General features: G+C 40.6%; 1 protein-coding gene across 2 annotated transcripts in view; it reads left to right on the plus strand.

Moving 5' to 3' along the window:
* CCDC25 (coiled-coil domain containing 25) overlaps positions 1–11,241 on the plus strand; it is a 37,561-nt gene extending 26,320 nt beyond the window's left edge. For both annotated transcript variants that reach the window (XM_047091141.1, XM_047091142.1), the window contains 2 exons: positions 6,398–6,443; positions 11,096–11,241. In XM_047091141.1, the coding sequence (XP_046947097.1) occupies positions 6,398–6,443; positions 11,096–11,125 (76 nt within the window). In that variant the 3' untranslated portion in view covers positions 11,126–11,241. The remainder of the gene's footprint in view (positions 1–6,397; positions 6,444–11,095) is intronic.
* Positions 11,242–11,870: the final 629 nt, after the last annotated feature.

Raw genomic sequence — 11,870 nt, forward strand, 5'->3', positions numbered from 1 at the left:
GTTTCCTCTTCCAGCTCCTAGAGGCCATCCACATCCCTTGGCTTGTGGCGCCTTCCTCCATCGTCAAAACTGGCAATCTGGCATCTCTTACACCCTCCTTCCAAAGTCACAGCCCCCTCTTCGACCTTCTCTGCTTTTGAGGACCAGGGTGATGACATTGGGCCCACCCAGACAATCCACAACCTCTCCAATATGAGATCCTTAACCCAACCACATCTGCAAAGTCCCTTTCGCCAGATGAAGTTACATATTTGCAGGTTCTGGATATTGGGATGTAGACATCTTTGAGTAGGATCATTATTCTCCCTACCACTGGGTATGTTGTGCTATACCTGAGGAGGCTCTTAGGTTTTCTTTGTCGAAGAAGGAATCTAGTCCTGCAACTTCTACTTACAGAATTTCTAGATTTTCCCACATTTTTCCATAGATATCATTTGTGTAAATGTAACAAAAAGAAATTGGGAAAGATGTATTGCTGTGCCTTTGGAAATGGCATAGGATCAAAATGAGCTGTCTTGCCACATGCTGACTTGATTTCCGTAGAATACACTGGATTATTAGAAAGATTGTTGGGTCAGAATGCAGGTATTATGATCAAGTACTGGTATTAGTTATCTGCATGCATGTATTCCTGTTGGGGGTTCTGCTAAAACAGGATAAGTGGCCTCATTTAAAATATAATATTCAAATGGAGAACTCCAGAAGTGTTATCTTGAGTTATAATCTGCTAACATGAGATAAACAAATGCACAGATTTCTTTTGACCTAGATTGTGAGTCTGCTTTGTGTTGTGAGTGAAAGAAAAATTATCAACTTGATCAGTGCAGTAAAATGTGTGTAATTTTGAGCAGTGTGGGATTGAGAGTAGCTTACTCATTTTTGTTTTTAGTGTGGAGTGGAGGAAAGATCGAAAACATGCCTTCTTGTGCCCTTTACAAACCTAACAATTTTGTTTAGAAACCTAATATGTTAGGCATAATAATATCACTTAATGTACTTGAAAACTTAATAAGAGGGGCACCTGGATGGCTCACTTGAGTGTCCAATTCTTGGTTTCAGCTCTGATCATGATTCCAGGGTGGTGGGATCAAGCCCTATGTCTGGCTCCATGCTAAGCGTGGAGCCTGCTTAAGATCCTCTCTCCCTCTCTCTCTCCCCCTCTCCCTCTCTCCCTCTCTCTCCCTCTCTCTCTCTCTCTCCCTCTCCCTCTTTCTCCCTGTCTCTCCCTCTCTCCCTCTCCATCTCTCTCTCTCTCTGCCCTGCTTGCACACACACATTCTCTCTAAAATAAAAAATAATAATAGTTTTTTTAAAAACCTTAAAAACTTAAGAATAGCTAACATTTTTGGACACTTGTCATCTTCCAAACACTGTACTGGGTTTAGCTGCGTGATCTCATTTAATCCTAGCAATAGCCATGTAAGTCAAATATTGTTATTGGTGTTTTCTAGAAGAGCAAACTGAACCTAAAAAGCAGGTAAGTAACTCACCCAAAGTCACATAACTAATCTGATTCTCAAGTTCGTACACAATATTACCACACTTTTCTGCCTCGTTCAGTCTATTCAGTATTAAAGTAAAATTTTACTATAAATCAAGCAACTTATGGCAATTTATCTTAAAATACATTACATTTTTGTTTCAAATTAAGCTGTGTACTAGTAAAATTTAGGGAATTTTGTATGTTTGATTTTACTAGTTTAAATTAAAACACAATTGTTCATATCTCAAATTTTCTTTTATTGTTTCAACAACACAAAACATTTAAATAAGCTGAGGGGGGAAATTCTCATTGTTATTGAATGAAATTTTTGCTTCAAGAGCAAATTTAATCAGTCCCATTTTCTTTCTTTTTTAAAAAATGTTAATTTATTTGAGAGAGAGCACATGTGTGAGCAGGGGAGGGGCAGAGAGAGAGTGAAAGAGAGAGAATCCCCACAGAGCAGATGTGGGGCTTGATCCCACCAACCATGGGATCATGACCTGAGCCAAAATCAAGAGTTCGACGCTTAACCAACTGAGCCACCCAGGTGCTCCTAATCAGTCCTATTTTCTAAGCTGTCCCTAGTCACTTGTATTTTTTCCATTTGTTTTCTCAGACACAAATTTTTATCCTCTTATCACTCTGGTAACATATATATCAAAAGGAAAATGTAAGTGGAATAGATGGAAAAATCACTTCTCTGTTCCATGTTTTTCTACTTCGTCCCTACCGCTTTCTTTTTAATACACTTTCACGGATCTCAGGAAACCAAAAGACCCCACTTTTTTGGTGTTCATTTCTGTGAAACCGACGCCACAAAACTGACTTGCTTTCACAAGCTGACAAAGGTAGCAGGACGCGGGGCAGAGCTGCGGGGCTGGGGACCGACGCGGTGACCTAGCACGTGTTGGCTTGGCAGGCTCACCGCTGCCATCTGGGTGCCGTGTTCCGCAGCTTTGGCGAGATCCCCAGCAGCAAGCTCTGTGCTTCTGAGCTGTTTTAGAATCTTTTCTCACATCCGTAGGGCTTCGTACGTCACTTTAATTTTGGTCTTTGACTCTTCCACCTGAGAGGTCAAATGCTGTGCCTACAGAAGCCTCTCATTCCAAAGTCTTTCTCTTGGCTTTCTGACAGCAAAAATTTTATTATTAAGTTTCACCAGCAGTTGGTTCTTTTATTTGGAACATCTGGTAGGGAATGTCCACTTTAGTTGCTCTGATTGCTTAAGAAATTGACTTTTGAATCTGCAGGGGATTCTACAGAGAAGCCAGGAAGCTATTCTTATCTTGGAAGCTATCCCCAGTGCTTCCAGATGGTTTCAGTGAAGAAACACTCAACAGCCTCACATCCACAGATCTCCAGCTTCCTTCCAATTCTGAAACCATTATTTAGACTCTGGTCTCCTTTACCCTCTCAGCTTTTTGAACAAGAATGGCAATGGAAAAAAGTGGATCAAATTGCCATTGCGTTGTCCCAAGTTCTTTGAGCTCTAGGCAGGATCTTATCCATCAGCCTTCAGCTCAGCAGTGAGCAAGGCAAAGCCTACCACACAGAAGGCACTGACTTCCCTTTCAGAGGCACAACAGTAGCCCCTGGAGACAACTCCATCTTGTTCTTGTAGATGGAGCCCTTTACTCCTTGTCCTCAGTGTGCAGAAATTGTAATGATCTGGTAATGTACATAAGTCTCCATAAAGACCATCCTCTCAGGTAGGTTTTAGAAATATTTGGGTTGTTGGGAGGGTAGTATATTAACACCCTCTGTTAACCATTTTGTAAAAATTCCCCTTCCTTAGACTTTGTGTGTTAATTCTCACTTACCACCTTACTCGTTAGCTCCTTAGACAGTTTTTGTAGCTCACACATGTCCTGTCAGGCTAGGATCTAATGGGGTTCTGGTTTAGAGATTCTTTGCATAGAGTTAGGTGTAGGGAGGAATCCTCACATGTTATTTTCTTTCCATGACTGCTACCTTATAAGCCATACATAGAGTAAGAGAAAATAACAGGAGAGACTCCACACAGGTTTTCAAAGTAGTTGGAGTCTTAGAAGTGACCTTGGCTTGAAGAGTGAGAGAAGGAGAACAGCTTCTACTCGGTCTACCTTTGGTTTTAGTGAGCAGGCATTTGGAGAAAACCTTTAAGCAGGTTACCTGGGAGTCTCCCAGTAGACACCATCATTTATTGGCATATACTAGGGAAGAGTATCCATGGCTGTCTTCAGTGTGTCCAGCAGTGTGGTTTCATCTCCATAGCTGAACTTGTTGTCACATCCAAGTAAAAGCTTACCTACTCCATTTCAGTCTTGTGTTCACTTCTTTGGCCTTTGTGGTAGTGTGACAAACACTATTAACATCAAGACCAGGTTCCACCATGTGGATATTGAAGCCAGAAGAAGTAAATAATGGAGAAATGTAGCTAACAGAGGGTAAGTGAGTAACAAATCAGAAAAGAAAAAGATAGGGACTATGGCTACCTGAGATAGAGATTTTTCAAAATTGGGAGACGAGAAGGTTGAAATTTGAACCCAAGTATGATAAAGGTTTATGTTTTGGAAATCTTGCTTTGCTGACCAGATTGGGAAGGGAACCAGGTAGGTGTGGCGAGGCCAGCTAGCAAGCTCGTGCAGTCGTCCACACGACAGATGTTGGTAGCTTGAAATAGGGTGGTGATGTGGAGGTGGAGAGAAGTGGACCAGGGAGAAGTAACTTTGTAGATAAAATCACAAGATTTGAAGGTAGTTCAGATTGAGGGTGTGGGAGGCAGAGAAAAAGAATGGCTCCTGGGTTTCTGGTCTGTGAAATGGAATGGATAGTGATACAGTTCTTTGAGCTAGGGTGTCCTGGAAAAGAACCAAACTTTTTGGTAGTGGGGTGACCATGAGTTGCACAGGGACATATGAATCTGAAAATACCTTTGAGGTACCCAAAAAAGTGTCAGATAGGCCATTGGATGGGTGGGAGGGAGCTCGGAGGAGGGGCCCTCAGACCCATTGGTTCTGGAACCTGGCTTGTGAGTACTCATCATTTTAACCTCCACAGGTGGTTTAACAGTGCAGCCATGATTGAGATTTCCTGCCCTACCCACTCTTTTCTCGGCATGCCTTTCATGTAGTGTATGGATCTCACCTATTTATTTCTTCCAGACACCACTTTGTCTGACATCCTTCACCTGATCTGTCTCCAGTTATCTCCCAGATGGTTGTCTCTAACTGTGACATTTCTTCTCTCCAGTTCTCAGTTTTCAGTTTCTACAGTTCACATCTACTTGGATATCTCTCAGCTGTGGCGTTACTTTCTTCAAATTGCCCAAGCTAGAAACCTTGATGTCATCCTTGATTCTCTGAGCTTTATCCCTTCTTACCAGGACAGCTGCTAACAGCATGGACTCGTGTCCTCAGGTGGGGACGTTGCAGCAGCCTGGAGCATGATGGCAAGAGTGTGAGCTCAGGAGTCTGATGTGGGTGCAAAAGCCTGCTTCTCCACTAGTTGGTTAGCTGGGAGACTTTGGACAGCTTCCTTAACTTCCCTGACTCTGCCTCCTGTATGTTCATTTTTTTTTTTTTTTTTTCATTTCAAATTTTTAAATTCCAGTTAACATGTAGTGTAATTTGGGTTTCAGGAGTAGAATTTAGTGATTCATCCCTTAAATACAATACCCAGGGTTCATCACAAGTGCCGTCTTTAGTACCCATCACCCATTTAGCCCATCCCTCACCCACCTCCTTCCAGCAACCCTCAGTTCTCCATATTTAGTCATCTCTCGTGGTTTGTTTCCTTCTTTTTTTTACCCCCTTTCCATATGTTCATTTGTTTTGTTTCTTAAATTCCACATGAGTGAAATCATAGGGTATTCAGTAGGCACGGTACTATCAATTGCCTTATAAGGTGATTGGGGTTAGCAGTAATTTTTGAAGCATATAACACAGATTCTAGCAAATAAAGAATACTTGGTAAATGGTAAATACTGTTATTATTAACTAATCTCCTTGTCTTTATTTCCCTTCTCCCTCTCTTCTGTCTACTACAGATTACCCTTTTTAAAACACTGGTATTATGTGGTCTCACTTTCCTTTGTCTCTTTGTGTATTTTTAATTGAACTTTTTGTATAGCTATGGCTTGAATAGGCCTTATCTCCCTTCCTGGTAAGCTCTTTGGGGGCAAGGCTTTGGCTTATTCATCATTTTCTGTTTTCTTCCTGTCCTGTCCTCCACCCAGGCTTAGCATAGGGCTTTATACATCACGGATATTTACTAAATGCTTGTTGAATCTCTTATGTCTCTTCTCTACTCCCGTCTTATATTGTGGTTTCTTGCTGTTCACATTGTGTTAACTCACTCAATTAGGACAACATAATTGGGCCCTACACATCCAGCCTAATTCCCTACTTGGCCTTCAGACTCCACTTGAATTGGTTTGAAATGTCATTATAAACACCAACTCTTTGTCTTTGCCCCTACCATTCTCTGCGTCTGCCTCCCTCACTGATCCCACATATTTATTAGGCTCCCTTTGGGTTCTGCCTCATCTGAGGAGAGGGCCCCAGCAGCCCTGCCCACGCTGATGCATTTCCGCTTGAATTCCTGTAGCATCTGTGACCTGGGCAGTATGCCCCAACTAGGAATCCGATCTGCTCTTGGCTGTAGATGGATTTCCTCATCTGAATAATGCCACCTACCTCCCAGTCATTGTGGAGATGACATGAGTCTGAGGAAGCACTTTGTAAACTATAAAGCACTGGGCACATCTTATTTACTGTTCAGAGATCTCTGCCTCTTTTCTGTTGCACTCTCCTTGAGGGCAGTGGTTATATTTTCTTCCAAAAAGACCCTCAACAGTGCTGGATGCATGGTAGATGTTCATGAAATACTTGTTGGCTGGATAACCTGATTGCAAATGTGTGTTTCTTCTTCTAGGAGCTATTCGTCGCTAATGAAAGTTGAGAATATGTCTTCAAATCAGGTATGTTCAAGTTATTTGCTCTAATGTTGTGCCTTAAAATAATTAAGAGTTTTTAATAATTGAGTTACTAGCCAATACCGACTCGTGTGTTGCTGATGGCTTGACATGATTCGGTAACCATCGTACACTCAAGTGGATTCTATGAGGCATCGCCCCTCCTTCCCTGTGGACTCGCTCATGTGTTTTTAAAGTAGGTCACCTCATGGAAAGAGATTGTTGTACGTTGTTGTGAAGTGTGGTCTGATAGTACTTCCTAAGATAAAAAGCAGTGATGATCCATATTACAGTACTGAAAGAATCTTCTTAGCATCAGCACCTAATTATTTTCTTAGAACTATGTCAGAGACTTCTTGTCCATGAGTACTATCTTCCCCGAATTTATTTTCCAGTGACTGGCGATAGCACAATTTAGCTATCACTTAACAGTCTGCAGAAGATTAAAACTGGGTGGATATATTTGCTATATTGCGTATTTTATAGTGTAGTTTACAAATACAGTTTACCCTTGAACAATATGGGGTTAGGTACCCCAACCCCTTACGCGGTTGAAAATCTGCATATAACTTTTGACTCTCCCAGAACTTAACTACTGGTAGCCTACTATTGACCACAAGCTTTACCCGTAACATAAACAGTCAATTTAACACATGCCCCCTTTTTTTTTAGTTTATTTATTTTTGAGAGAGAGAAAGAGGGAGCATGAGTGAGCAAGGGAGGGGCAGAGAGAGAGAATATCCCAAGCAGGCTCCACACTGTCAGTGCAGAGCCCGATGCGGGGCTTGAGCTCACACACCAAGAGTTCGTGACCTGAGCCGAAATCAAGAGTTGGATGCTTAACTGACTGAGCCACCCAGGCGCCCCAATTAACACATACCTTATGTTATACATATTATGTACTGTATGCATACAATAAAGGAAGCTAGAGACAAGAATATAAAATCATAAGAAAAAGTTTATACATTTACAGTGCTGTACTGTATTTATTGAAAAAGATCTGTAAAAGTGGACCTGTGTGGTTCAAAACCATGTTTTTCAAGGATCAACTATATATGCTTTAGATCTGTGTTGTGTAGGATACTAGGTACTAATTACATGTGGCTATTTAAATTTAATTAAAATTTAATTTAATTTAAAAACTCAGTTCCTCAGTCATACTAGCCACATATGGCTAGTGGTTACCATATTGGATGGTGCAGAAATAGAACATTTCCATCATCACAGAAAATACTGTTAAGCAGTATTGCTTCAGATGCTTAGAAATAATTAATAGAATGTAAGATCCCTTAAAGGTCATCTAGTCAAACCCCATATTTAGTTCATAAATTGGAATTGTTAGTAGGACTTTACACCTTGTTCATATCTGGATGTCCTTCTAAAAATGAGTAAGAACAATATTCTTATTCATGTCTCTGTGAAGAACTAAATTTATGAGGCTTCTTTGTGAGTCAGAGATGTAGCTTTGTACTTTATCCTGAAACATTCCAGGGTAGCATTATGTAATTAAATACAGCCTTGAATTTGAAGTTTAGAGCCTTAAACTGTCATTTACTAATTGGATAAGCCTAATGAAGTGATGTAACCTCTCTGAGGGAGATTTCACCAGCAGTGGAAGAGACCTGTTACTTCATGGGTCTGCACTAAAATTTAAACAAGGACATATATATGAAAGTTCTTCCTTAGTCTATGAATATAAATGGTCATTGTTATTTTTTATTTTTTATTATTTTTTGAGAGAGATACTGCATGAGCGGGGGAGGGAAGGAGGAAGAGTGAGAGAGAATCTTAAGCAGGCTTCATGCACCAGCATGGAGCCCGATGTGGGGCTCTATTTCAGAATCGTGAGATCAGGACCTGAGCCAAAATCAAGAGTTGGACACTTAACCAACTGAGCCACCCAGGCACCCCAGTCATTGTTATTTCTTACTGATAGAGTCCTTAGTTGCTCTTTTCCCACACAGTATCAGGATTAATGACGATGAGATGTATTTAATCGCTTCTGGAAACTACTCTTAGATTTCTTGGAACTCTTAAAACAGCTTAATAGTCAAACAAGTCTTTAACGTACCCTAAATCTAATGTCTTTGTTTTGTGCTTATTGTTGTTTATTAAAATGTTCTGTTATTTAGAGACTACGCCAGCAGAAATCTGGCACCTATATAATGTTATGTACGACATTAGGCATTTTCATTTCCATCATTGTTGATTTTTAAAGTTTGAGCGTTCTGGAATTAATACACACAGACAAATATACACACATATATCCATACACACACACACACACATGTGATCTGATCACTGACAGATGTTAAAAGTTCCAGGATTAGCAAGTCAGATTTGTAGAACAAAGGATCACGAACTCTTCTACCTTTCCCCTTCCCTCTGTTGCTTGTTCCTCTGTCCCTGAGTTCCAGGTTTCAATCAGATTCACATTTCCAAGGAAGTTTTTGCACTGGGTATTTTTATTCTCTCTTGCAGTGGAAGGACTCTTACAGCTTTCCCCCAGACTTCAAAAGAATAGGTTTTAATTCTCCTTGTAACTTTCTGCTGTTGAGGGGATTACAGACCTTTTATGATCTAATTTGGCTGCACACTCAGTTGATTTTCAGTTAAAGCCTAGTGTTTATATAAGATAGGACTTGATTTTTTTTTTTTTTCTTTTTTTGAGAGAGAGAGCACGAGCTGGGGAGAGGGCAAAGGGAAAGGGAGAGAGGAAGAGAGAATCTTAAGCAAGAACCATGCTCAGTGCAGAGCCCATTGCTGAGTTTGATCTCACGACTCGGGGATCATGACCTGAGCTGAAATCAAGAGTCAGACGCTCAGCCGACTGAGCCAGCCAGGCGCTCATAGGACTTGATTTTTAATTAAGCTCATATAAATTTATCAGGAAAAATATTAGTCTTCCACTCTGAAGTTGGTTTTAATTTTGAGCTTTTGTTCTATTTAGAATAATTCTTTTCAATCTGTAATTTCTACCTAGCCTTTCTAAATTTGGTTCCAGTAAACAGTTAACTTTCAATTCAGTTTTATTTGCTTATCACTTTATAGGTGGATGACAGGATACCTATTTTGCTACATTGAAAAACATATTGGGGCGCCTGGGTGGCTCGTTGGTTAAGTATCTGACTCTTGATTTTAGCTTAGGTCATTATCTCACGATTTGTGAGATCGAGCCCCAAGTTGGGCTCTGTGCTGGCCGCTGGCAGCATGGGGCCTGCTTGGGATTCTCTCTCTGCCCCTCCCCCACTCACACTTGCCACATGCTTGCTCTCTCTCAAAATAGATAAACTTTAAAAAAAAAGAAAAGAAGGAAAAACATATTGACTCTTAAAGGGAATCTTAAATGTAAAAATTGTCCAAATAAAGTCTTGGTCTCAGACATATATTTAAAAGTTACTGTAATCCCCAGATACAGATCTGCAGACACACCGGAACTCTGCGGATCTGACTCCCGGCCTTTATAGAGAGTGACACGCTTTCATTGTCACCAACCCAGATTATCTTAGAGCATTTTTCCTCCTCAGTGTTCCAGATCTAATGCTGACCTTCGAGATAGATGGTGACTCTCTGAACATCTGTAATGCTGTGATTTCAGCGTCAGACTCTAGAGCAGTCACAGTTCTGGTTCTGGCATAGAGTACCAACAGGAGTTTTCTCTGGGTACAGTTATCTAAGACATTTTTACTGTGGCCTGGGTGCATTGTGCTAATTGAAGAAAAGCACAGAGGAAACTACTGAATGAAACCGGAGATCAAACCAGACTTCAGACCATTGTTTCCTGCCTATATCTCCTGTTTCCTTACCCATCTTTCATAAGAGCTATTAAGAAGGTGAAAAACATATACACCTGTAAGCCTGAGCCCTCTCCTCTTCTCTAACAGCTCGGGTATCAAGCAATGGGAAAGAGAAGCTGCAACAATTGATATGTTCAGGTTGAGACATTTTCAAGTGAATGTCCCAAACTTACACTATTAGTAAACGTTGGCACCCGGAGCAGTGTTCAGGGCATGCAGTAGCTCAAAGTGGAGTCTGGCACTCTTTTGTACTTGGCCTTCAGGACTCGTGTATAAGCCACACAATAAAATCAGCGCCTTTATACTACATACCATCATGTCGGGTTTTTAATCAATAACTTGGCAGGCTAACTAACTTGGTATCTAGCCTGTGGCTTCCTAATCACTTTTCCTATTTAGAAAAAAAAAAAAACAAAAACATCTTGCGATAACCTTGAGGCTCAAAATAATGGAATGTAGACCAAAGAAGGGTTTGCATACTGGCAGTATCATGGGCAGAAGGTTTGAGGCAAGATCTGTTTGGATTCATATCTTGGTGTATTTGTTGAAGGAGCAATTACGTTTTCTTCCCATCACACTTGTTACGTCCTATACGAGGTCAGTTGAGCCTTACTTCATACTTTGGAAACCGCTGGTCACTTGTCACTATGTTATTGACAACTTAGAGAATCCAGCTCTTTTAAACAACTCCTACTTTCAGATAGAGAATTCGTGAGTGAATTTAGTGATTTTACTTTTTACTTTCTGACCGCTGCAGTTACGTGTGAGGAAGCTTATTACTTAAGACTAATTGTGTACATTTTTTAAACGGAGTTATTTATTTTGAAGGCTTTCACAGTGTCCCTTTTCTCTTTCCTACAGGACGGCAATGATTCAGATGAATTCATGTAAATGGAGGAAAGGACCTTTTAAAGATGTGAATTTAGGGACAGTTGCAGACGTTTTGATTTCATCTGTGTTCTGAGTTATAAAAAAATGAGTAAAATTCTACCTTCATTCTACACAAATATTACCAACTTCAGAGTTTAAAAAAAAAAGTGTTTCCTTTTTTGCCAACAGAAAAGGATCAGATATTTATAATATATTTGGACTTGAAAATAGCATATAACTTTAGGAAAGTGAAAATATTTTTGCCGGAACATGTCTTAGTACCTCATGAAAGTTGGCTGCCCTTGTTCCTGGGATAGACTTTAGAATGAACCAGCTCTGAAAAGTATTTGTTACTGTGCTCTGTCCCTGAAAACAGATGTCTTGAAAAGCTTTTCATGTTCTTAAAATAGCTTCACTTCTGTTAAGAAGAATGTATTAGTGAGCAGTATATGCGAATGTTCCCCTCAGCCTTGATTTCCTGACTAGAAAAAAAAAGCTTATGGGTTTTGATGGTGGTGGTGATATTTTCAGAAGGTTGCTGGCTTCAGTATTCCCGTTCCATTGTGTCACCTGAGTCTCTTAGCGGAGTTGTCCTCAGCTCCCAGCTTGTCCTAACTTCTCCCTTCTGCATCCTTTCTCTGAGTGAGGGCCTCCCCCCCAGGTACCATCGTACTTAGAGAAGTAGTCAGTGTTCATCAAGGTTGGGCGTGTGGCAGTGTTTACCTGAACGCCACGTAACCCAAGCCACGTGCCTGACGACTTCCAG

The sequence above is a fragment of the Lynx rufus genome, unplaced genomic scaffold (genome assembly GCF_022079265.1).
Source record: "Lynx rufus isolate CCGP_SWC_20201006 ecotype Redwood Valley unplaced genomic scaffold, mLynRuf1.p SCAF_3, whole genome shotgun sequence".
Taxonomy (NCBI): domain Eukaryota; kingdom Metazoa; phylum Chordata; class Mammalia; order Carnivora; family Felidae; genus Lynx; species Lynx rufus.